The sequence below is a fragment of the Gallinula chloropus genome (assembly GCF_964237585.1).
Source record: "Gallinula chloropus genome assembly, chromosome: 2".
Taxonomy (NCBI): Eukaryota; Metazoa; Chordata; class Aves; order Gruiformes; family Rallidae; genus Gallinula; species Gallinula chloropus.
The window spans coordinates 36,858,397-36,885,964 of NC_140086.1; the positions used below are offsets into that span (position 1 = coordinate 36,858,397).

The 27,568-nt window shown below is 36.4% G+C and overlaps 1 protein-coding gene across 1 annotated transcript in view; it reads right to left on the minus strand.

The window, feature by feature from the left end:
* LOC311189013 (uncharacterized protein C8orf34 homolog) overlaps positions 1-27,568 on the minus strand; it is a gene marked incomplete at both ends in the record, with an annotated part of 171,045 nt that overhangs the window by 49,148 nt on the left and 94,329 nt on the right. Inside the window, 1 exon segment of the mRNA XM_084260598.1 lies at positions 12,503-12,638. Within this exon segment, the coding sequence (XP_084116724.1) occupies positions 12,503-12,638 (136 nt within the window).

Sequence of the window (27,568 nt, forward strand, 5' to 3'; positions counted from 1 at the left end):
TTTTGCTTCAAAAACTGTAATATGTATTTTTAAGAATAATTAATATAATGAATTTATTCACAAAAGAAACATTTAAAATATCAGATGATGGTGTTTCTTTTGCAAACACAATGTATTTCAGTCAGAGATGAGAAGGGTAAAGCAGACTATTTTTTTTCTCCCTTTTCAAATCATCTGCTTCCTTTCTGTAATTTAAAGCATTACCTCTTCATCAAACATCTCTGTGATATCATGGTAATACTGACCTATAATTTCCCTAGAACAAGTACATACATAACTCCAGAGAAGTTATAGCAACAGACAACAAAAGCCTTGAAAGCCCTGATGTGCTTTGAGGTTACACTGAATGTTTCTTTGCACCTTTCCCTAGCAACCTCAACACCACACCAGTAACACAACTCCAAGGTCTATAATCATTTGTCCTGACTCGCCTATAATACAGTGAGTTTATGTCATTCTTTGTTCCCAAACATACTGGTCCAAATTCTGATCTCATGTACCTTGACTTACTGTCTCCACAAGTTCTACTCTACTTTACACTGGTACAAAATCCAAAGGTTCTCCAGCACCTAAATACAAAGCCAGGAATTACTGACCTATTCCATTTGTTCCACTAATGCCTTTTACAAAAATAATAATGTTAGAACTGTGCCAATAGAATTCTTAGTGTATTCACAGGTACAGAGACAAAAAGATGTCAGTTTTCCAGTATAGACTATGCCAGTTAATATGATTGCAAAACTATATTAAATATTGTTTAACAATATGCAGGCAAAAGTAGTCTTTCACTGGCAAAACTCACTGTCTGCTTTAACTACATACTCTAGCTTCCCAACAAAAATTAATTTTAAAATAAGTTTATACAAATTTGAGATCCAGAAACTATAGAAGAAATGTGAATTAATGACAGTAATTAATAAGACTGACTGGCACTTCAAGCCTTAAGTAGTAATGGGAAAGCTCTGCAGCATATCACCTTTCTATATTAAAAAAAAAATAATTCAGTGTCATAGCTTCTGTTTTCACCATAGAATAAAATATAGGAAGCATCTGCACCAAAGAGAAATGAAGCATGAGAACTATTGGATTATCCTGCATTACATTATCCACGAAGGCAGACGTTTCCAAAATTAAACTATATGACTGCATGAATAAATACAGTTCTTTAACACAATTTCTGAATAAAACATAGGAATATAAACCTAGTAACATATCCAGGATGTTTCCAACAGGGATTTATAATTCCTTTAAACCCATTTTAAAGAAGTGTAGCAAAGCTCTCAGGCAGGAGCATGTTGTTACTGCCATCAATTTTATGTATGTGAGCTATACAGCATTCATATTCTTTGAGCTGCACCCTGACCTAAGGTACAGTCAATCTGCACTGACAGTATTCAGATCACAGCCTGTTCCTTACTTATGCACTCATTTTCCTAAGGTCACTGTTTCTCAGTTCTTGCATACCAAAACACAGCAAACGATTTGAGAAATCATTACAACTGTAGTTAAAAGTGGATTTGTGTGGAAGTCCATTCTCTTTCTGCAAATTAAAAGCGTTATTTTTCCAGTCACTCTTGAAAACTTTTGTGGCAAGTTTCCATGTCGCCAATACGTCATTCACAGCCATCGTGTTTTCAGCTGGTAAAACCAGAATATCCACTTGCCGAGCAAAACTTACACATTGACATAGTCTGCAAAATAATCTTTTCTGTGCACTGCTTGCCTTTTCAAAATGTCTGAATGCAGGTCTTTGTGCATTTAAATAAGTACACTCTGCAGCTATTTCTGGGGAGAACCAAAAGTGGAAATATATTTCCCAGAGTGAGGAATCCATAAAGAGACTGAATTATCTAATCCTTTTACAAGATGGGGAATTAAGCCATTCTTATGGCAATCTTTTATCTGCTGCTGGCTTCAAACCATTATCTCACAGGAGAAAAATTACAGTCTTTGTCAGTCTTTTCAGACTTAACACTCTTTCTTCCCCTGTGAACCATTTTTTCTGGGAGTTGTGAAAGACTTTTGTGTGCATGTGCATGTGTGTCTTTAAGAGAGATATTAAACTGTTATCCAGAGCCTCAAATTATGACCAACAAGCTTCCCCAAGCTCATGATCTCTTGGCATCCTCCCTGTATCATTCGCATCCAGAAGGAACTGCTATTGCTGATGTACATCGCAGTGTAGCACCAAACAGAGAGACTCTATAAACGCTGCAATACAGAATTAGCTTGCAAAGCACACATCAAAGAGAGTGAGGGAAAAGAAGGAGGGAAAGGCTTGGAAAAGTACTTGGCTTTTTATGCTATTGAGGGGCTTAAATGTGTTTTACAGGAGAAAAGAGAGAGATGTCTTGACAAGATCTACAAATGAAGGGTGGGGTGAAATGGATGTTGTTGCCCTCTATTAAATTTGGAAACAGCACAATAATTTTCAGGACTAGGCAAAGTAATATTTCATTCTCAAATACGCACCTACTGCTTTCTTTATTACAAATCAAGGCTGGCACATTCAAAAGAACTAAAAAGTCCTTTTAACTTTCCTTAGGATTTCTTAACAGCATTCTTAAATGTTCACAAGCGTACCAACTTCTTCCTGCCAGTTCTACCTTATTACAAGCAGCCTAAGATAAAGACAGGTCAATTTCCCTCAAGTCGAATGATAGCTCTTAGAATAGATGATCTAGTGACACATCATTAAGTAACAGCGTCATACACTATATTCAAAACCAAAACCAGATACTAATTCCCCGTCAGTAAAGTGACAGTAGGGCTATCTCCAGATGAACAGTGCCACATCTCCTATACCCATCCTATGATAAGAACAATACTTATAAGTATTATAAGATGCAATTCACATACAAATTTCATGTACCTAGTGTACGTTTCAGGTATAATTGTATTTTCACTAACATGCAAATACTTGTCTTCCTTCAGACTTCTTCCATTTCTCATGCGCTAAATGAAAGTTATTTATGTCACAAGCGAGACGTCTACCCTACACACGCAACTTTTAAGGTAGCAAAATAGCTATGACATCAAACTCAGAGGGAAATGCTTCATCTCTGAAAATACTAGGCAAAGCAAGGACACAGACACTCGCTGTTCCTTTTAAAGAGATATACGCTTCATCTGAAAAGACTGGTTTTCTTCAGAGCTTACATAACTCTTTATAACAACCTTTTTATTCTCACAGTATTTTGTAAACTTCTGATAGATCTGAAATTATTGCTTGGTGGATATACCCAGTGGGAAATTCTAATAAAAAAAAAGGAGGAGGAAAGATGTCTGCTCCTGCTGGGATTTCTGTCTGAGCACTTGATATACATCTCCTGCCCAAGACATGGTTAAGATTTTGAAAATAGAGAGACATTGGCCCTTCTTTTAACACATAAAGCCATAAAGCTAACAAAGGGTTGGGATTAAAAATGGTAATGTTTTTTGCACCTTAGAGGTCAAACTTAGATATATGAACTCTAAAAATCATTTGAGATCACACTGATATTCTCCATTTTGCATACAGAAAGATGTTCAAAAAAAGCACAAGTCAGTGAAACAAAAAGCAAGCCAGGCTATTACTATGACAACTTAGCAAATCAACCTACTAACTCTTAAAAAATTATTTATGTTCTCTTTCTCTGATAACCAATAGGACCAGTAGAAACATTTTATGAATTTTTTTTTTAGTTCTTTCAAAAAGAAAAAAAGCAAAACACAAGTAAGATACCAAAGAGGTACAACACTCCAGAAAATGAAAGAGTTTTATTTAACTGCAATTCATACTTAAAACCAAGAGAAGACACTGAAGACACTATTGTGGTTATTTATGCATCAAAGCTGGACAAATGAATACCTGTCCAGATTCAACTCTGCCAAAAAGCTAAGTGAACTTTTTTACTAGCGCTTCTTGCAGTTCTTTTAGTTTTTCTACCTTCTAAGCAGAAAAAAGAAAAATATTGGTTTTCTCAGCAAGTGAAAGGAGATATTTAAAAGTTACAAAGCACTACTATGCAGAGTTTCATTTCCTTGTTTGCCACTCTTAAAAGAAAAAAGAAGCAAATAAAACACTTTGTTTAGGACAAGGTCTGTGAAGCTAGCACAAACAAAATGGAGGAAAAATCAGCTCTTTGAAACAACAGGTCAAATAAAATCAAGGTTACAAAAAAAGAAAATAAAGGGGGGGTGGGGAAGAAAAATAGTGACATGAGTAATCTGGAAGGTTCAGAACTTTCTCCTTGTATGAATAGCCATTTAGAAATAGTACACAGACAAAAAGCTAGTATGAAATGCAACACAGGAAAGAAAAAAATAGGTATATATATTCAAAAGGATTGGTAACATCTGAAGACATGAACTTCCTAATATACTGTGCATGACTTCCAGAGAATTTTCCCCAAAAAAAATTATTTCTGTACCAACCACTTTACCTTGGAAACTTTTTTCCCTTGATACTTTGAGGTCATTTATTCCCAAATTTTCAGAATATTAAAAAGCCAGAAGTTTCTGCCAGAAACTGAGTCACTAAGCTGGCTTTACCACTACTGGGCAGACATACAAACCCCATTCTTTATGCAAATACATGTACCAAACCACACGTATACCTGTATCCATTCCCCAGTATTACATCACAGTGTACAGAGCCAAACCAGTGATTATACAGAGGATTTTAAAGGTTATTTTGACACATCTGTATATTATTTATTAATTAGAAATATAAATTGCATGACAGGATAACATAAAGTTTCCTACCTTTCTGCTGCACTAGACAGAAATTAACTGTTTCCTTTAAAAGATGTAATCTTTCAAAGCCCACAAATAAGCAAAATACAAATCCTAGGGGGTTCTTTGTTCTATTTCTGTGCTGCACTCCAGACTAATCAAGACCGATTTAATTGTATAAAAGGACAGATTTACCTACAATTCACTGTAGAGAATTGTAGCGGGGAAGAGATGATCATCATGATTCAAAAACAAGAGGTCAGTAAAATAACCAGAAAAAATAGATGCTTTGTACCTTCTGCTCTGACGAACTACTATGCATTTATTTACACAGACCTTTGGGGAGCAGCAAAGAAAACTAAGAAAAAGAGGAATCAATATTATGGGTCAGGTCTAAAGAAGAAATGTAATGTTAGGCTTAGATATATCATGTTATATCATGATCGTGATATCAGAAACTACATTTTAGACTCCTGAAATCCCAATTTCTAGTCATATGATTTCCAGGATCCACCATTGATAGGTTACTCCCCACAAAATATAAAATTACGAAGGAAGTTAAAGCCGATAAAGAAAAACAGGTATTTAAAGATATCATTTGAAGTAACATACACACTGTTCTATTCCTAACTGTTAGAGATAGATAATTTTATATTCCCAGTGATCAGGTTCTCTTCTATCTTATTCCATCCCCTCTTGGTTTATATTAACACCGTGGTTAAAGGGATGATTACAGTTCGAGTACGCATCCCTGAACAACCTTTAAATACCTGAACCACCTTTAAATTAGCATCTGCAGATGCTATCACTGGACAGTTTTGGAAATTCATGTAATAAATAAGGAAGTTTTGCACAGGCAGAAATGACCTTGCCAGATTTCAGTGTAGGCATGGCCTTTTATCATCTCACCAAACACCACGCACTGTTACATATGCTCAGAATAAGGGGAAAACAGTCCATAGAGTTTTAATGTCTCTTAGTCCTGCTTGCATTTCCAAGGTACTATTCCCTGTAGACTGACTCAGAGCAAAATGGCTCAGGCTGTGCAAGAAGACTTCACATTCAGCCTTGAACAACAGTTGACTGAAAACAGAGCAGAAGCATTTACAGGGATAGTCTCATCTGGCAGAACATAAACCTAAACCACCTGAATAACTTCTCAAAAAGCATAGCAGCAGCAAACTCTGCACCCCTCCTTCTTCCAGGATCTATAACACCAATAGGGGATGTTAGAGGTTGCCCCTCTTTTTCACCCTACCTGATCGGATTCCATCCCAATGTTGACACAGTGCAGCACCCACTCCCAGACACTCTCCCATCCCCATATGCGGAATTAATCTGGGATTATATGCCTGGACAAAAAAGGAGAACCCACCCAATTTCAAAAGAAAAGTCCAACATCGTAATGGTTTCTCTGCATAGAACACAATGACAATGAGAGCAGACTAGCTCTAGATAAGGAAGGGATCTAGTGCACAGCTCAAGTTGAGGAAGCTCAGTCGGCTTCCTTCCCTTGAGGAAGTCTTCCAGGGCCCCATCATCTTTAGCTGCTTTTTAGATGTAGTCTTTTTTTTAGTATCTTCCTCACAGGTGTAAGTGCTTTCATTAATTTCCCTCTTTGTTGTCTGAAATTTCAGTAGTATCCGTGACCAGTACATACAGTAACATGGTTTGTTTAAAAGCTGTTTTGTCTCTGTTTACAGTCACCAGCTTCTCTGCTTTTGATAGTTAAATGAGATCCACTTGTCAAGCTTCAGACACTATTTTCTGCACATTATCAAATTTTCCACCAAAGGTTTCTTAATGACCTCAAGTCTCATTAGTATTGTTATAGCTCTGTGATACTCAGATAAAGCATTGCCATACAGCTCTTACTCTGTAAGAATCTAAAATGTTTGAAACTAGATTAACACCAGGTAATTCCTGACCAAACAATTAATCACAGGATCACAGGATGCTTTAGGTTGGCAGGGACCTTCAAAGGCCATCTAGTCCAATCCCCTGCAGTAAGCAGGGACATTTAAGTCCTGTTCTTTTCTAGAAAGATGTATCACGGCCAATTCAGACAACAGTTCTATTCATCTCACCATTATTCTGTGCTTTGTGACAAATTATAGCATGTTCCTTCAATTCTCTTGTCTTCTCCACATCATGCTGGTGGTGCTCATGACTATGTCATGAAGATCTGCTTGAAGTACAGTAGTGTATTTCAGAGAAACTACATGTGATTGTTGAATTTCACGCAGTACCATGTAGTGTATAGGATTGTCCCAAGTACACATGGAAGTGGTGGAGACCACACTGTAGAAAATGAAACTGAAATACTACAAAAATCCAGATGGCTAAAGAAAATCTAATTGGCCTTGGTAAATAAGCAAGCTAACTTTAAGACTCTTCAGATGACAAGACATCTTAAAGGAGTCAGAGATACAGATGATGAGCAGGGCAACAATGGGGATTTCACAAGCAAGGCAAACTGAGACTTTTTGGGTATGGATTCCAAACTAAGATTTCTGTGAGCATCTGTAAATGCCAGCATGCACACAGCTTCTCATTCTTTTACATCAGCAGCTCAAGCACATCAGTTATTACACTCGAACTGCATTCCTCATCCCAACGGTTATGGTTAGAAAAGCCAGATTTACTTTTTTAATGTACTGATGAACTGTGTTTATATTTCTATATTTGATTCCTCTAATATGTTAGAAGGTCTTAGGACAGTGTGCTTTTGCTCAAGCAATTCTTAAACCAAATTATTAATGAAAATATTGCATCTCAGACTTTCATTTGTATGCGACTAGTGCTCCTTCCCAACATTCTTGTTCAGAAGCCTTCAAGCTTGTGGCATAGTATGTTTTCTATAATCCCATTTCTTTTTTAATCACATGCAACCCCTTTTTTGTATTCTATTGATGTTAAGAAGAATGAATGCAGCCCTTGCGCTATTAAAAACAAAAAGCTTCTTACTTCCAGGAATGCATTGGCAAGACTCCACAAGAACAAGATTTAACTTTTGAGCATGGCAGTGGGCATACAAGGCTAATGGGTGGTCCTTCAAACAAAAAAAAATAAAAAAGAAAAAAGAAACCCCCCTAAAATTCATTCAGTAGTATGATCATTCAGTTAATATGATTTCATACCTTACGCCCAATTAAATTCTTGTGAAACTCTCATTGTGAAAGTCACAATATATGAGAAAATATGGTAGTGTTGTTTGGCTTTTACAAATTGTCATTTAGATCTTTATTTAACCCATGTGAGTTTTGCATATGTGTGAGGGTGTCTTATGATTCATTGGCCAAACCTGAAATTCATTTCTTTTGCTTGGATGTGAGAAAGGATTCACAACACGGTGTTACAGAATGAGTCAGTCTGTTCTCCAAGTCAGTCAGAATAGTTGTGCCCTTAGATGAAGATCGAATTTTATTATAATAATTTAGCTCAAGTAATTTAAATCCAGATCACTTGTGCTAGAAGTGTCTTTGCTAATTTTCCAAATACAGGGGGTTTTGTAGCCTTCTTTTCTGTATATATAAACCTTGTTTTGTTCCACCTTGTGAATGATGTCACCCCTTTATTTAGATGACTTAATATGCTGCTTAACTTGCACTGTAGTCCAAAAGCAGCTATGGGAATAACATTGTTCTGTAGCTACTTTCCCATTTGAAAAACCTCTTAAAGCTGTTATCCATCTGCATTTCGCTCATCGTGTCTGAAACATCTATAAAGAAAACAGTAAGCTCTCTGTTTCTTACAGTCTATATTCCAGCCTACAAACCAATCCATACTCCAGGAGAATTAACCCCTCCTTTTATTTTTCTTTCTCTCTCTCTGTTTCTGGATGGGTTTTTTGTTTGTTTGGGTTGGTTTTTTTGGGGGTGGGCGGGGGAGCTTGTTGGCTTTGGGGGGAGGTGTTGTGTTTGGTTGGTTTTTAATCATAAACTGTAAAAAGCAACTTGGTATGATAGCCTGAAAGAATTTCCCATCTTCATCTCCTGCAAGTCTGGGTGTAGAGCATTATGTTTCATTAAGATTATTGACCTGGGCTTTGATAACTCTTTTTTGAAGATGGTGGGTGAGATTATCAGCATTAAAACAACTTAAAAGTTTTTGGGTTTTATTCTAGTTCAAATTATGCCCATCCTCAGTCTCATATGATTCATGAAAAAACCCTCACTTTTGTCTAAGAGACATAGGGCAGGGGAGAAATGTTTTGCCAAATCCAGTCCCTCCACAACATTGCAAGTTTCCCCCACAATATTAACTGGATTTAATTTCTTTGAAACAAAGTAGATTTTTATCTCTAACTGTAATTACTCCTATCTGACATTCTTTTAGGATCTTCCTCTGACACTGCACTAAAAGCTGCATCAGAAATAGAACAGGGGAGTTCAAAGAAAAGAACTATTCCCGTGCAGTAACAGCCAGTGACAGTCAGAGGAAACCATCATGCAGAACATATAAACACTCACTTGAACTAAATGCCAGTTTCTAGCAAAGGAATAAGGCTGTACTGACAGAGAAAGAGAGAACCAGAAGCTGCTGGTGGTGTCCTATTATTATTACATTCTAGAATTTCGGTCCTGATTTTCTTGTATATTTGAGTGGTACAAAGGAGCAGAGATACATGAAGTCCGAACACAAAAACCTCAGTATAGGGGAAAGTTGGTTCAGCCCATTCTTCTCACAAGTCACTGTATTCCTGTGTTCAGCCCATTTGTATGAAGCTATAGAAGCCAAAGAAGAGGTAAAACATACTTCTGCACTGTACCCTAGACTGCAGGCATTCCCAGTGGGCATGCAGAATAGAATCAGCACTCCTCTCAGCCTAAACGGAACCACAGACCTGGTCTCCCCAGCTCTCAAATAATGAGGGAGCTCTAATGTTTTAGGGCAAGAAAAAGTAATCCTAGTAGCAGGAGGGTCTAAAAGTTACACAGGGTTTTAATGAAGAAGTAGGGTGGAATTTCTATTTGTCTTCTCCAAGTGAGATCCAAAAAATTAAGCCAAACTAAGTTAAAGCTAGTACCAAGGAACTCCTTCAACTGTTTAAATAAATCCCTTGCATAAGAACTCCAACATGATCAAGAAAGTGAGGAACATTCTGGAAGAGGTATCACAAAAGGTAAATTGGAGGGTAATCAGAGTATTTTTTTAAAAACAGACAGCAAGGTGAAAGAACTAGATTACACAAATGCAAGAGTAAAATTAAGCTTTTTGTCTGAGCCAAGAGGTATATTCCCTAATATTTGGAAGTCCGCCAATCAAATTTCAAGTGAAAAGTCATATTTCTCCTACAGACAACCCAAACACCTTCAGCAGACCTGATTTGTTAATCCAATTTGACAAGTCCTATTATCTACAACAACACCCACTGCCATTAATAGGTCCATTCATTTAAAATCATTTTATACAATAAAAAAATGAGTAAAATTAAGAGGAAAGACAATTGTTTAATTGTAACCAAAAGATTGCATAACTTACACTGTCTTCTTTTTCAGTTGCATTCAAATGTGCCTACAATCAAATCCCATAGTATTTATACATAAACAGTACAGAATACAAGACTACTAAGGGAAGAGAACATGAAAAAATATATTTTCTAAACCAAAAAATAATAGAAATAGGTTCTGCATTATGACCTTACAACAAATATACAGCTTTGTCATAACAATGGAGATCAACACCAACACTGAAAAGCTTTCATAGAGATGACCCAAATACTCAGGCTGTGAATTTATAGCCAGGTATTTTCAGTGGCTGTATCTCTGGGGAACAACAAATTTATTTCCTCTTCAAACCAAAGAGGAAAAAACCCTATCTTTGTGTTCTTGAAGCCACTTTCTCCATGCAACTCTCTCTACCAACTATATCAGCCTCTGTGAAAAAGCACTGGACAAATCCACTGTGAAGTAGGAGAGGAAAGGTGTCCTCAGATTCAATGAGAGAGGCTCCAAAAGAACAGACAGACTTCATCATCTTGAAGAACAAGTGCTAGTTTCCTCACAGCTAAATGAAACAGTGAAATCCACTCATACTCTTAAGACTTTTCTTGCTACTGATGAGATGGTATTGTTTTTAATTCCTTCAAAGTTTAAACCAAAATGAGGGTGAGAAGAAATGCAGTCAAGTAGGTATCATCCAGTTCCTCACCAACTTCATTAAATGAAATGAAAGAGAATGAAGTGAAGGTGTACAAGCGAAATAAAGCAGTGCTTTGCATTCTTTGATAAGTGAGGTGACAAAAGGGGATTTTATGAGATCTTTCTCTCATAAATTGTATTTTAGACTGCAGAGTCATATACTTAGTCAGCTAAAGGACAATAGCAATAGCCAAGGTTGTTAGGTTTGGCTCAAGATCTGAGCTGTTTGTTCCCTGGTGTGCAAGACAGAGAATATATCCTATCTTGGCACCTGCTGTTAGCGGCTACTTTAGGGAATTTAAAATTTAATTAACCTTCATAGTAATCCATACAAGATTTTATGTAAATCCAAAAAGACCACGTAGAAAACTGAACATTTCTCTTTGCCTTACCTTTCTACTCGTTAATCCATGGACAACCCGTGCCAGTTGAAAAAAGGTGCCACACTTTCATGTTGTTTGGAAATATTTTACAACATAAGCAATTTTTTTTCTCACGAAATGGGAAGAATCCCACTACTAGCATGTTTGCTCTTTTCTTAAAGCATAAGGCCACACTGCTAACAGCAAAACTCCCCAGAATTACAAGGCCATCTGCTCTGACGGAACCGTGAGATGAAGTTCCCTGAGACTTCACAACCCTGCTACAGAGATGCTATTGCATGGGTGATTCAGTATGCTTGTAGTTATGCTCCCAGAGCATCGGAAAATGTTTTGAAGCCCCTCTTCATACATAAGTGCCTTTTAAAAGTAGTAATTTACAAGCAAAATGCGAAAAAAAAATAGGAACGTAGGGTGGCATATGGCCAAACTTTTGACTTAATTTCACCACAGGTTGCTTTTTATTTACAAGGGGCTAATCCCCTCTCAAACTACACAATAGAGCAGCCATTGGCAAAGGCAGGCAGATAAATTGGCATGCCTCTGTATTGTTCTTGCTAATCTGAACCATTAACAGAAGGGTGAGAAGGCTAGTTTTGTCATTTAAACAGGCTTAAATCCTTTCTCCAAATGAGCTTTTGTCTACATAGAAAAATGCATCTAGGAAATTTAAGGGGTTTCTGCTAGTGTTGCATTCTCAAGTTGACTTGGCTACAGGAATACCAAGCTGTTTATTTGGCCCTCATACTGTAAATGCAAGAATTATTTCCAGCTGTCAAAACCAAAAGGGGTTCAACCTGATTAAATTATTTCTCAGAGGTAAAACAGGATGCGATTATAAAGTGTTAAGAAGCAACTGTTTGAAATCCTGAACTGCACCTGTGCAACTAAATCTCCATTTATACAGGTGCTTTTCAAATTGGATTTGAACCTTTAAATTCCCTGATTCATCCCCTGAAAAACCACAGAAGCTCAAATAACTAATGAAATTCAGAGACAGAAAGGTTTAAAATATTTTCAAGCTGTGAAGTAAGGCCTAAAATTAAGTATGCTCTTTGATTCATTGTTGATGCGACATGTGAAGCATAAACATGAGTTGTACAATCCAAATGCCAGAGGTCATGGGGTAACCCACAGCTAAGTAATGATTTTTAATTTAGCACAGGGAGGTCATCTCCTGGCCCATAAGCACAATTGATAGGCAAAAACCCAGGGAAAAGAGATGGCTTGGTTAGCATGATCTGGTTTTGTGTTGCTTTTTACCTGGCACATCTTGCGCAGATATTCAATGTAACCTTTGCTTGAGGCTCAGCCGTATGAGCACTTCGAGTCTGATTGAATTTGCTCCCAGAAGACATCACACTTGTTACTCCTTCCATTCTTAGATCATCAAGATCCTCTGCAACAAGACAGAATGACTGGATGAACACACAATTAAGTTTTGCAGCAATAAAGGTGCTTCACCTGTAGGATCGCTAGAGAATAGAACAACTCAAAAATCAGGAAGAAAACAGTTACTTGTATAATAATAGGAAAAGACATTGTAAAGCATTTTTATTTTTATACATTATCATGCTGTTACAGAGGGGTTTCTTTGAAAATTTTCAGCATCATTTCCACTTTAAACAGTGCTGCACATTTCTTCAATCTTTTTTTTCTCCAACTTATTTTATAAAAACCTCTGCAGCTGCTTTGTCAAGAGACAGCTCCAATAGTTCCATTTGACATAGAGATTCATATCGAAGAGAAAGCTGTGGGTTTGGGTTTTTTTAAATATAGGTCTCTAATTTTTTTCATCTCTTCACTTAGCAATGAAAAAATATTGCTAAAGGTGAAGTCCTCTGGTAAATCCAGAAAATGTGAAATGGATACATATATCACATTGAAAGCGACCATGACATGCATATTTTCACCCACCATATTGCTGTAATATATGGGCAAATCATAGTAGTAACAATTGGATTTTCTACTACTATAAAATCCCTTTGCAGGAAGACAGCTGGGGCTCTCAGAATTTTTTGCTCAAGATCACACTGCAATAGTGTAGATGAGTTAGACTGTAAATGACTTCTCCTGGTTTACAGTCAGGACATTCTTTATGGATAATCTGTATATTTTTGCTATTATAAAGTAGATGAGTTACTTATTCCTGAAGTATTCATAAAGCTTAAATTTCAGTTGTTTATTGTTTTGTACGGTTCTAGCTGAAAGATAAAAAAGCAACACGCTGACTAGTTACTACTGAATAAGCATCAAGCATTCCCTGTACTGAGTGATGCATGAGGATTATGATACACAGCATCTGATCATCTAATTAAAATGTCTTTCAGATAATGTATACACATGTATTTTCATATATTTATGTTTACAAAAGAAACCCAGTGTTACGGGATCTGAGTAGAGCAGAAAATAAGGACAGACATTAAATCCCAACATCAGATGGGTGGAAGTCATAGGGAACTTTAAAATCAGAAGAAGCAAGGTTCAATTAGAATTTAAAATAGACAGGTGATCATTATATACCTAGTGGAGTTCCAGGTTCCTATAGAAAAAAAAGTGAGATACGACCCCCTGAAGTATTTCTAGTTGTTCATAAATATTCCACTTACCACTGTGCTTCAAACTCTGGGCAGTAGGGTCAGATCATTAGGATTATGCCATGTTAACAACACTCTTTTAGGGAGACTCCTATTTTAATACCCAACATCGAAGAGCAGTAAGGCTAAATTTAAATGAAATGTTTGTGACTGGAGTCCTTAAACAAGATTTTCTTGTCTGCAATGTTTTATTTTGCTGTTTTAGAAAACTCTCATCCCTCCCAAAATACATTGGCTTGTTGGTATAAATTGACAGTTCCAGTGAAGCTTCTGGCATTGATTTACACCATTTCCACACCTTTTTCTTTAATTTTAATCAATGGTCAATATACAAGCTAATTCAAAGGACTTGGAAGGCTGTATGTGATAAAGAACGATGAAATCAGTCATCTATGAGTCATTTCAAAAAAGGTATTACATATTCGGAACACATTATGTATTAAAATAAATACAGTTTAATTGTGCTTTAAAGAGGTGTTAAAAGTTCCATATTTTTTAACAGATGTAAACCACTGGATGGATTACAGTTTAAATGAAAGTGAAGCATATGCCTCAGGATTTTTTTCCCCTAAACAGATGTGATTTCTTTAAATGAGGTTTTCAACTGTTCTCTGCTTGATTAACTTTTGGCTCTCTGACGACTGAGGCTGTTTCAGTATAGCAATAACACAGGTTGCCCTCTATCATACCTTTTATACTTGAATCTGTATATCAAAATCTTGCCTTTTTTAAGTAAACTACCAACATTTTTCTTTCAGGAGAAAATACAAGGAAATTTTGTGCAAGAAATGTGGATTTCAGAAGGGCCTATAGTTGTGGCTAACAGACAAGTAGGAAGAATATTTTGCAGTACTGATTTATTGGCACGTGCTGTTAGACCAATAACAGTTCATGTGCCTGCTAAAATGCAGATTTAAAACCCCCACAAACTTCATCATACAGAATTGTTATTTTTCTCAAAGATTTTCATTGATCTAATTCAGCATTGGATGGAATCTGTCCATGGTGAGCTACAAAAAGCTGTTAATATTCCAACCAGACTGAGGAGGATAACCCCATCTACCAAATCCAAAGAAAACTGCAGTGTTTGATTTAACTTTACTTACCGCACTTCTGCCTCAGTACTGAATGATGTCTCAAATTCACAGTGTAAATATTGCATTTTATTCTTACTAAAGCTACTGGCCTTTGAGAAGCTGCCTGGTTCCAAATACCCGTAAACTTGGATGGGAATTTTTGATTTGTGAGCAAGTTTACGTGCCATCTGGCAATCTTCCTGATTGACCACATTCATTATTGAAGGCCCTTAATTAGAAAAAAACAAAACAACAATAAATCATAAATGTAGTACTATACAGTATGTGTTTTGTTCACCAATTGATGCATGCTTTGCAGAAAAGGTTTTGTTCATAAATAAGGATGTTATTAAAATAAATACAATGAGGGCAATAATTCATTTTAAGAATTCAAAAAAAGGTTTCCAAAGGTTCAGATGTTTCTATGTAACATCGGAAAGAATCAGTCTTAGCAAAAAAGGATTCCATTGAGAAGTCAATTCAGTTACAGGGTCTGGAACACTGAATCTTTTATCTTTCTTTGTATTCTTTGCTAGACCAACTAGCGATGATACAGCTGAGCGGTTCAGTGATTTTATTGAGCAGCAATGAGGTAATTCACTAAGAAAAGAGAGAAAGAAAAGCCAAGTTGATGACTGCTTATGTGATGGAAGACAAGAATACTGTGAATCTTCTGAACTTCTTAGAAAATCGTTACCTACAGCAATAGGCTGGAAGTTCACATAAATGAAACAATCTCACTTGTGCTAGTAAAAGTTTGTTATTTTAATGCATGACTGTGCACTGTATTTCTTTGATTTAATGTAAATTCTCTGCTATTCTTCACAAGAATAGAATCATAGAATCACTGAAGACTCCACCTTGGTCCTATAGCAATTTCTGCTAAGTATGTCCTGCATAGTAAAAAAAAAACCTACCTACAAATCATACAAACCCCCCTGACATTTTTCTCAAATCAGCAGTTCACAAAAACACCGCACAGAGTAGTAATCATTGCCATTCACACTTTGCCATAAGAAGAATATACGAAAATATTTAAAAGTGAGATAAAGATCACAAGTGTAACACAGCATTGCACAGAACCAGATGCTTCCTGTATTAATAACAGCATTGCACTATGCTACGTTCTCTGTGATTTTTTTGTAGACAAGTTTCATCCAAAAGGGAAGGGGAAAAGGGGAGCTATTTTTGCCAACCAAGAGCATAGCCTAGTAATAAGGTGATGCTTTTAAATAGGACTTTGCTGCAATTATTTACTTCCTTACTTTTTTATGGAGGAAGGACTAGGGAGATGGAAAGGTTGATTAATGCCAAGTATTCTAGAAACTGTGCAACACTGCTGGATATCTTGGGATGAGAGGGTGTGGAATCATCTTAGAAAGATCTCCTATAAGACATGCACACCACTCGAAGGACGGAGCTCTGCTTATGCAAAACTCCAATTAAATGCAGTGAGAGTTCAGTTGCACAGAAGGCTCATGTAATCAGGTTTTCTGCTACATTGTTTGATAGGATCCAGTCACTTTTGTCTCCTTCTTCCATTATAAACCAAGTAATAATTTCCAGGAGTAATTCAAGAAAGCGTAAGGCTGAAAAAGTCTTGGTTCATCTTTAGTGAGGTTATGACAGCTCAGAGTTCAGTCTATTGTTAAGAAAAGCATTAGATGCTTTCATGTGAGAGTAAAAAACTCAGATAATGAATTCTGATTTATCTTCTTGAAGGTCACCTGTCAGTTCTGATGCACCAGTAAAACAATGCCTCCTTCTCTGAAGCAATTAATTTCTCAAGGCAGTGTTCTTGCATCATGAATCTTATATGTTCTTAAACCTTTGATTTGTCAAGGACTAAGTGAAGCACAAACTCTTAATACATTCTACTACTCTAATTAAAAAAGACTAACACACCACCAAACAAGTGCCCCAAAACCTGCAAAAAAAAAAATCAACTCAAAAAACATATCAACAAAACCCTACTGCCAATAGCAATTCTGCTTATATTCCAGGAATTCATGCTGCTTTAAATGTCATATTTGCATGTTTGTTAACCAATCCTCTCCCAGATAAATGTTCTTAACAATAACAAGAGAGCCAAATAAAAATCCCATCTTGATTCCAGAAGTAGTGCTAGGACAAGCAGAAATTAAGCTTCAGGCAAAGAACCATTAGCTAAGAACACCTGATGCTCCGCTCCTGAAAATGATGTTTAATCATTTACTGCAATAGAAGCAAAAACATTAGTTATCTTCTGCAATACAGTAGTTACAGGACATCTCACTTTCTTTTTATTCACCTTTGACGTCAATGTCACAGAGTAGAAAATGCTGTTAGTTTGGTCGATATGTTCTAATGTCTTCCTATTAACATCTTCAAACTTGGCCCAGTTCAGATCTGTGTCATAGAATGTCAATGCAATAAACATCCCAAATAAATCCATCAAGAAACTTTGACTCCTCAGAGCCATTTTATATTCCTGAACCCAATGTTCTGAAGACATCTTACTCTTAATCATCTCAGGTTGACAACAAATTCTCTCAACGTTCATGCTTCCACTGATGGATGCAGGCAAAAACAATTGAAACATGATGTTACTAAGTCCTTGAGTTTGTTCGCCTCTACCTGAAACATGTGTCAGGTCCAAAGTAACAGAATCCCACCCCACAGTCAAAACAATCAGCATGGGACTACAGATCGCAGCTTTGTTTGCAGGCACTGAATCATACAGTGAATCATTGGCCAGTGCTCTCACTTTTCATCAGCAAGAGAGAGGAATCTGTCTTCAGTTTCTCCATCTTCCCATTTTACGCTGGTGCTGGAATTAATGTAGGAGGTGGCCTTTTCTGATGAAGATGTTCTAGTCTCATTAGAACTCACTTCAGTATCTTAGACAACTACACTATTTTCACTTTTTCCACTAGGTGGGATATTTGTTGAAAGTCCATAACCACAGTTGTAAAGAACTGGCATCATGCCCATTTATCATTCCCTACTGGTAATCCTACAGAAATGATCTAACACCACCAAATAACCATTGCACACCCACTAGATCAGCAACAATAACTGACTATATAAACACAGTTGCTCCTCACCAATAGTGATTTCAAACACACTAGTCTAAACCATCAGCTTAGGTAGTTTCATTCAGTGCTAAAGCATTACCTCAAGCTCTTTGTTCTTACAGTAATGGAAACCTACTATTGATTGGAACACATTAATTACTTCTACATTTTCAGCAAAATAAATTTTAGAGTATTTCACTTGTTACATCAAAATCTATAATGCATTATTGTAACTGCCATAATTGTGCAAAAGTATTTACACTATAATAAAAATAATAAAAATGTAGAACCACAAAAAGGTGGTAATCAGAAAATCCACCAAACATCCAGAAATTCCGGACTTGAGGCTTCTAAAGGAATATCTATTAACGTTTTTCCTTGGCAAACTTTTTCTCTTTTGCACTTCAGCTTTAGTTAAAACAAGTTCTAAAAGTAAAAGCAAATTTTGATCATTATTTCCAATCAGCTCCAATTCTGATGTCATTTATTTATACAACCACTGTATTTATATGAATATGTAGTTCGGACCTCAGTCCAACTCTGCATTCTTAAAAGAAAACCACACAAAAAAGCTTTCTCATCATAACAAAATAACCCATGTTTAAATTAGTAAGCTTTATTTCAATCCTAGCAAAAATATCAAAGCATTAGAAAGGAATGTATATGTAAAAGGTTTAATTTGGGGTTTAATTTTTTTAAAAATTTTCTAATAAAGAGGAGTTAGCCATAATATTTTTTACATATATTTGGATAATTTGGCACATGTTTCTTCCAAAAGATATCCAAAATACTGAATTACACTTTATATTGTCACTTATGCTTTTATTTAATGTACTTTGAATGAAACCGATAATTTGCATATGTTTATATGAGATTTTACAAAAATGAGGTTAGATGAATAATATTTTATGAATTCAGTAGTTCACCACTCTAAACATAAAACAACTACAGTGACTTTTCAGCTACTCATAGAAGATATTAAACTCTGCAGCTTTGTATGAATCATGTTTTGCACTGAAGGCCACATTTGTGTTTCTTTGCATCCACCTAATCCATTTTACCAGTCCTTTGGCAGGATTAAACTCAGCTGGCTTGTCAAGAGACCAGTGGAAATTCATACACCTTTTATTGAAATGAGAGTTGAGGCAAAGCGTAAAAATTACAAATAATCTCATGCCAAACATTTCCAGTAACACTGAACCTTCCAACAGCTTTCTTTTGAAAAATTATTAATACAAGCAGTTCTGGAGTGCCAGTCACTAGCCCATCTCTGTATGCTCGCTTCCATAAACCTAACTAGATCAAGGACCCCTTCAGTGGAAATCTCTCTATCCACACTTTCTTTTTTTTCTTTAATTCCAAATTAAATTTAATTTTTAAAAAAATTAAACCCCAAATTAAACCTTTTACATATACATTCCTTTCTAATGCTTTTGATATAGTCAAATACCATACTCATCTTTCAGAGAAACTTCTCCACGAAGAGTGAAACAAACCAAGTAATAAGCAAGATGCTTGTATAGCTTAAATTTTCTACTGAGAAACTGGCATCTACCACTTTTAAAAGTGCTTTTCAGACAGGCACTATACCCAGATGCACCTGGCTGCAGACCACATTGTTGTGTTGGGAGAGTTCTGGTTCAATTAGGGACTGGTATACGGTGTTATGTGAAAGTTCATAGTAAGCTTTAGGTGCATTGAAATCCTGACGGAGGCAGTAACATATCTGTAATTCCACAACAGTCACCAAAACTCTTAGCTAATAAGCTAGAGGGAAAAAACTCTGGATCTTTGTTATTGCTCTTGAAACTGCTGAGCTGCAAAGGGACAACTGCCCTCCTTGTTACCTCTGCTAACTGAATCAAAGGAAAGATCAAGATGGCATCCAACAACTGAAGCTTTGCCATTTCTTCCAGTTCCATCCCTTTATCAGCTTGCATCAACTCTGCTTTGTCCTGAGACAAGACCATCTGTTTTGTATCACTATCCCTTATTTTGGCCAGACACTGGGACATCTGGAAGACTGCACTGTCTACACTCGGAGAAGCAGACACTGAGCTGGATACCATCAGCATACCAATGGCATCACAGTTGACAGTACATGCTCTTCCTCACTCATTGATTAAATTCATACCACTGATGTCCTTTGAGAGAGGGTAGAACAAATTTTTTTAATATAATTTTATCTGTCCAGCTGTGTCAAGCAGATAAACTAGCAGGTATGTCAAAACCATCCCAGACATCCAATACATTAGCCAGGTTATAAAGTTCCAAACAAACCACACAGTTTTCCAGTATTATTTTAAATGAAGTAAAGTAAATACTTTTTAAAGAAATTTTGGTTACTGAAAAACCTGTGTAGTTGGGGTGTTGTATATTTGCTGCTTATTCTGTTAGTTTGCTTTGTGTAACCTACCAGTTCAGTGCACTATCAGCTTATGCTTGCTCATGTGTTTGGTTTGGATAAGAGAAGATAAGAAGGAATTTGGTTTTGCCACAATGCTTGTGTGAGCATACTGCAATACAAGACAGAAGGCTGGCTGAAATGGAAAATAATCTAGTGGTACATATAATACATGGAGTTACTTCACTATCACTGAATTCTGCAGGACAAGATTATTGCCTAAAAAATAAAAGGGGCATTGCAGCATCTTAGTTTATGTGATGTTAGCTCACGCCCACTATCTTATACTTCACAGAGATACATTTGCTTTTACTCAGCGCTACTTTATCTTGTGGATATGAACTAGAACCCCACATTTCTCCAGAAGATCATATTTCAGAACTATAAAACCATCTTGTAAACAAATCAGAGAGTCACCAGACAATTCTGCTTCTCAAGACATACTACAGATAACGATGACCTCACTGAACTCAAGTGGAACTTGCCATTGACTCCACCCACTGAAAATTTATCTAAAATATTGCAAGTTCCTCTCTTTTGTCCTTTAGCTCCTTAATGCAAGAGCTGTGAAACTCCCATAGACCTTGTTTAACTTTGGAGTCCACAGCAGTTGAACCGAATGTGAACCACATCCCCTGATGGTCACTGTATGCCAGGCTCTGCAGGGTACAAAAACTGCAGACAAACCATTCAAAGCAACTCTTATCAATTGATGAGGAGGCGGAGATTCCTAGGATGAAAAGCCAATCCTACATGAGATAGTAAATGTTCCTCAAAGGGTTGTAAAAAACCAAGGATGAAGGAAACACAAAATGTTAGGAAGCACAACTGTCATATGCTGGAAGAAAACCAAAATAAATTCAGTGTATTTTCCAGCTCAAAAAGAACCATCTGTATTAAACTCCTAGAGTGGAGGCAGGTTGATAGATAACCTGAAAATGAAATGAGGTCAAACTTTCAGTACAAACCATATCAACAAGAAGAACAGAGAAAATAAAATTAAGAAGTCTAAACTGAAAGCATCTTCAACAATAGACAAGAGAAAACCTATTTCAAGCGAAAAGAAAACAGGTAGCATTGCACTAAGAGGAAAGTTAGGTCAACACAAAAAGGACAAGTGATTTATGGGTTTCAGTTGTCAGGCACACTAGCAAAACTCACTGGCCCTGAAATACTATTAGCTCAGGTAGTGGATGAATGAGGTCAATCTCCAAGGTGCTAACCAGCAGTCACTGATGGTGCAGCTCTGTAATCCAGTAGCTTGCCTCCAGTGATGGAGAAAGTCCCACTTATTTCCACGCTCTTTCCCCTTTCTACCATTCTCATAGAAATTGGTGCCTGATTCTTATCTGACCCTGGAGTGAGCTCATTCAGGGGAAAATATTATGTTATTGCTGGAATCTTTTGCAACTGGCTTACTGAGTTGCACTGGCACGCTGAGGGGATCACACAAGCATACTAATCAGTTTAAAAGAAACAACAGGGCATACAACCCTACATGGAGGAAAAGAGGAGGAAATAGGACCACCTTCTTTAATCAAAGAAATTGATCACATTCAATTAGGCTCAGCCCATCATCCAGGGCCAGACCCTAAAAAAAAAAAAAAAGCACTAGGGCTAAAAGCATTAGGTATATAAGCAATGCTCACAATTCAGAATATGGACATGTTGCTAAAGGACTAAAAAGCACAAGAAAAAAAAATCTATGTTTATCATATGTTTATCATAGTATAAGAAATTTATTGTGATTTCTCCCGCCCAGACACAAGAATTAATGTTTTTCAAAACTACTATCAGAATATTCAAAAATGTATTCACAAAAGCATTCCTAATGTATTATAAAAATAAGATTCTTAATTCTATGTGTTACCACAATAAAAATATGTTCTGGTATTTTTTTAAAAAAATATTACATTTACAAGTAATCACTGCCTTTCTGGGTTTTTTTTCTTCTCTGAGTCACACCAAGCTGTTATAATCTAAACTGAACTTGTAAATACGCTTGAACCTGAGAAGCAGGTTAAGATCACTCGCTATCAACACAATGTTTTACTTTCTCATCACCTTTTCTTCTGGTTTAGAGTTCCTGAAATGTGGTAACATACATGGATTAAATTCTGGTATTATGACATGACTGTTCACAGATTTTTTTTAAGTGAATGCAGATGATGAGTCTTGCTCTATCAACAACTGAAAGAAAAACTGAAGTTACAGCTCCTTTGAAAGTTATCATAAATGAGATGGTTCACTGATGTGCTCAAAGAAATTTTGAAAAATGTATTGATTTATCAGTTTCATTATTACCAATACAAACATTATTCAGAAACTAATGTACAAACACATTAACTCACCTATAAAATTATGTCATATTAATTCAACTGCATTCCTTCAAACACCTCGTTTCACAAAATACAAGAAATAGTTTGCAGCACCTTGAAACTTCAGCAGATCTGCATAAATACTCTTTTTAAGCTCCTGAATGACATTTTCAATTCTCCACTCAGTTTCCTTTCAGACGAGCGCCCCAAACCAGCCCTGAACAGGAAACTCTCCCAGCTATCAAAATTCTTACTATTCCCTATCACCCAAGCAGCTTGGTTTGGAGACCTCATACCCCTTTCAATAAGCACCCTGAGTAAATACCTGTGGTAGCTAACATAACTTGCCATCACACTAGTCAAAGTCTCCCATCTGCATAATGGTCAGTGTCAGGTATCATCTATTTATGAAACATTTATCTATGTGAATACTGAATATAATGTGAAATACCGTCAAATTATTGCTTATCTACAAGTTAGAAATTCTGTCCAGTATAAACAAACTAAACCAGTATAATCCAAACAAATTCCAAACAACAGGTTACTAGAAACAGAATTCCCAAAGCACTAGTGGTATCATTACGGTGCTTACAGAATTTGGAAGTTTTAACAGAAGAGTTTTGATTCCTTAAGCAAATATGTTATTCAAGCCATTTCACCAATGCTTCATCAATAGGCAATTAATATTCAAAGATAAAAAAATAACTACTGCTCAGTAGCTAGGCCTTAACAATACTTTGTCTCTGGTAACTACACATACATTTAGAGCAAAGTTGACAAAGTAAGTATTATTGTGATCAGATCATGATAAATGATGAGTACTCGTGAAAAAACACAACGATAAATTCAACCTAATTATTTGTGACTGACAAAACCCAGTTGCTATCTGTTTCCTGAAAAACGTCAGGGAAATTAGTTTCCCTTAGAAATACTCAAGTATGTCAAAAGATTTTTCTCTCTCTCCATGGGCATCCAAGAAAGCACAAAGAATGTTTGATAAAACCATACATTTCCCGCAAACATACATTTCCCCGTACAGTCAAACGGAGAAATAGGTCTGCAAACTATTGTCAGACACCCTGCTAAGTCTTCACCCTAAACATTACTTAGAGTACTTCTGCAGTCAGGTGATAGTGACTGAATAATCAAATCTGTGACACTCTGAGGAACTGTCTCTCCAGTCATTAAATCACATTCACCTATGGTCATATATACAGTAACTAATATACACTCAGTCAGGAATAGAAATGAAATGATACATAAACTTTCTTTGTATATGTAAAAATTACAATCATTCAGTCAGCTTCTCAGTATCCTAAATAAAGTAGGAGAGTAGTCCATTTCTCAAGACAAAACATTTGACTTTGATGTGCTAGATTAACCTTTTAGAGATGTGGCAGGCAAGCAAGGGGAAACAACTTTTATTAATTAGGAATGACTGTATTCTCTACATGTAGGAGAGAAATGAGGGCTCTGTGCCACAGTTTAACATTTGAAGAAGGAAATCTATGTTCAGTTACAGTTACTTTTTTGTACAGTAACCTCTCTGTAAGGTACACGCAGGGCATGCACCCTACATAAAAACTGTAGAACCTGCACATGGAAAGTATATATTTTCTTCTCTATTTTTCAGTTGAGTTTAGATAAGCAAAAGGTTATGTATGAGAACAAAATGAGTTATCCTTCATTTGCATTTCACAGATAATGATTTATAATAATGGCTTATAAACTATAAATGCAAATTTAGTAAAATACAAATGTTATTTTTTTCCAGCCTCCTGGACAATGATTCTCTGAACAACCTTGAAGCTGAAATTTCACATCAGAAGAGATTTCAAGGACTACTAAGAAGGGACTGTGTGCAACATTGGTTTAGTGCAACATTAGTACTTCAATGTCAGCATTTATAGTTTCAAAGCCAGGAAAATTTGAAAAAATTCTGCAATAACATAGGAATTTTTTATAGAAGAAAGAAATTTTGTTCTTTACCTTTGTGGAAAAGGACAAATATGTGATATTTTTTATTATGAGCTATGCCTTTTAGAACAATTTTGTATTCTTATTGTTTCATTTACAACATCTTTTCAAGTTTTTCAATACGATGAGAATGAAAGAAAACAATCGCTTTTTAACTTCTGCTTTTAATAAACTAAGGGGAGAAACCTTTTTGAAACCACAATTGGATTTGTCTCATCTGGTTAAAAATCAAAACTGAAAAATCCTATTATTTGCATATTTATTTATATTTAATTATTCCCAGGACCGTAAACTTTCTCTGAAGAGAATTAAAAACAATGGAATAACTGCAATTATTTTAATTTCTATTTTATTATTTCATTATTGGATACTTGAAAGATAAACCATTTCTTTACAGAAAAGAAACTTGGGCTACATGAATGTTACCCAGAAAACAGTAAGCCAATAAATGTAACCTTTGTTTTCAAAACTCCTCCTTCTGTCACAAAGGCACATTGTAACCTCAACCGTTCAGTCCAGGAATGTATAAACTTTATGCATTTAGCATCACATCCATCCAAACATATCCCATTAAATATTCTTTTCTTTTTTAGCTGCTCAATATCTCAATACCTTTCTAACCATTTCCATCCTCATTTTTATATATTCTTCCAAAGGTGAATTATCATCTCTCTTCCCATGACGATAGTCAGCCCTCCCCCCACCCCAAAAAACATTGGCTTTATGCATCAATGGCCAAACTCTTATTTTACTGCAGGAAAGCCAGGATTTCGCTCTTTTAATCATACTTCCCACACCACTTACTGTTCCAAGCTAGGGATGATTTAAGGAGCAGTCTCGCCATCAGCTTAAGCTAAGTCTGCGCTGCCACTGAAAGAATTAGAGCTGCCCATCTCCCACTTCGGCTGGCCAACTCTTCCCATCCCTACACCAGCAGCAGTGTTTGTGTGGCCAACAACCAGCTGGGCCAGGGAGCTCATCTGTCTGAAGGTTGTCTCTTTGTTGCTGGGCTGATCTTTGGCCCAGCTCAGACTCACTCTTCAATACCTTCTTTGAGGTTTTCTGCTCAGACAGAGACTGAGGCAAACAGAAGATCTGGTTATAAAATACAGCTTAATAATTTTTAATGCAGTGTCTGGTGATAAAAAAAAAAAAAAACAGTTAAATTAAACCAGGGTCATAGCTAGTGATTGAGGTTAATAGAAGACACCACCAAGAAGCATCTGCATAGAAAGTAACAAAGATACGTCACCTCAAAATATAATTTTTATTTTCCTTGGAATGTGAAGCTGAAATCCTGTCGGCTACAATTTGTAGAAATCTTTGGAAGATGTTAGAAGTTAGTTTTAGGAGGTATTTTAACACTTCTTGGTGTGGATTTAATTATGCAAAAAATATCGTATGTATTATCTTGGGATCATTGCAACAGTAACTAAGTACAGAGACAACCCACAGAAATTGCCAAAACTTTCACAACTCCAAAGCAAATAGTTAGAAGTTGCTCTAAAAGTAGATATTAAGCTTAAACCAACACTACAACTAACATTAAAAAAAAAGTGCTGTAATAAGAAAGGCACTCAGAATACAGAATTACATACAACAGCATCCAATGTCAACTCATACTTACTGCAACTCCATAGATTTCAAATGATTTAATATGAAAGATTGTTCAGATCCATATATTTAAATCCACCATCTTTCCTCTTTCTTGCTTCATCTTTCTCCAAGGCACTTTTGGTATTTTGACATATTCTTATACTGTATTTGCCTTTCCCTCATGCTTCCAGCCCTCTCTAATTATGCAAAGGATCTGTCATCTATTTATGACAACAGACACCCTTCAGCTGAAATGCTCCTTTAGGTTCTTTTTTATTTTCCAGCATTCTCTTTGTGCGATGCTATAACCTGATGATTACCCTTGATTTATCTTCTTATTAATCCTTCTGGTTTTTAATTTCTCATATCCTGAATTCAGCCTCCGCAGACTCCCACTCCACCACCTCTCTTGAAGGACAGCCTTTGCTACTTTTTGCCTCTTCCTCATCTTTGCTACATTAAATAGCCAAAATGTCCTATATATAATAATACTTAATGCCAGGATATGCACACACAAAGAAACACATCTCCATGAACGCTGAGTCATTAGAGAAAATGCAGGAAGAGAAGCTGGTGGCACGACGATGTCAGCAGGTGCACTGCAGTGACTACAGCAATGTGTCTACGCTAGCACTGAACTTGAAGACTCAAGGTACTGTGTGCCACAGTAACCCCGTGAATCGCAGCAATGGCTAATGAGCTGCTTGGTCTGCTCAGCATTGCTACACGCACACTACAAAAGCTGGCCCTGCCCGCGGTGTCCGACGGGACCGTTCGAAGCTCTCTCTTGTTGGCAGAGCTGCCCCAGCCTTTACTGCAGCATTCATCATTTCACCCAATCAAAGTTCGGTCATGTCATTTGTTAAGACAGTGATGTAAGTAGACAAGTGGGACACTTGAAATTGAAGGTGGGTTGAAAAGCTGTTTAGACGTGCTTTTATTTCATTTTTTTTTCCAATTTCTCTCCCGTCCCATTTCTTTCAAGGCTTTCCAAATCTAAGTCTGAGTTCTTGAAGTATCAGAAATGCTACCTTTCAGAAAAAACATTTGCTCCCTTCTAATTTACTATAAATGATCTTTACTTCACTCTGTTCTTTCTTCTCCATTTTTATTCTTCCTCCAGCCTCCTTTCTGCTTTCAGCAGTTACAGCCATTACAAAAAAAAAATAATATTCCACTTCAATTTAATTTACAAGACAGAACACTCAGAATCTCTTCACATGCAAAACACTATTAGAAAGAATGTCTGGTCAAGCAACAGGCTTTCAATAGATGTTGAATAACTATTTCAGAATAGGTAAGTTT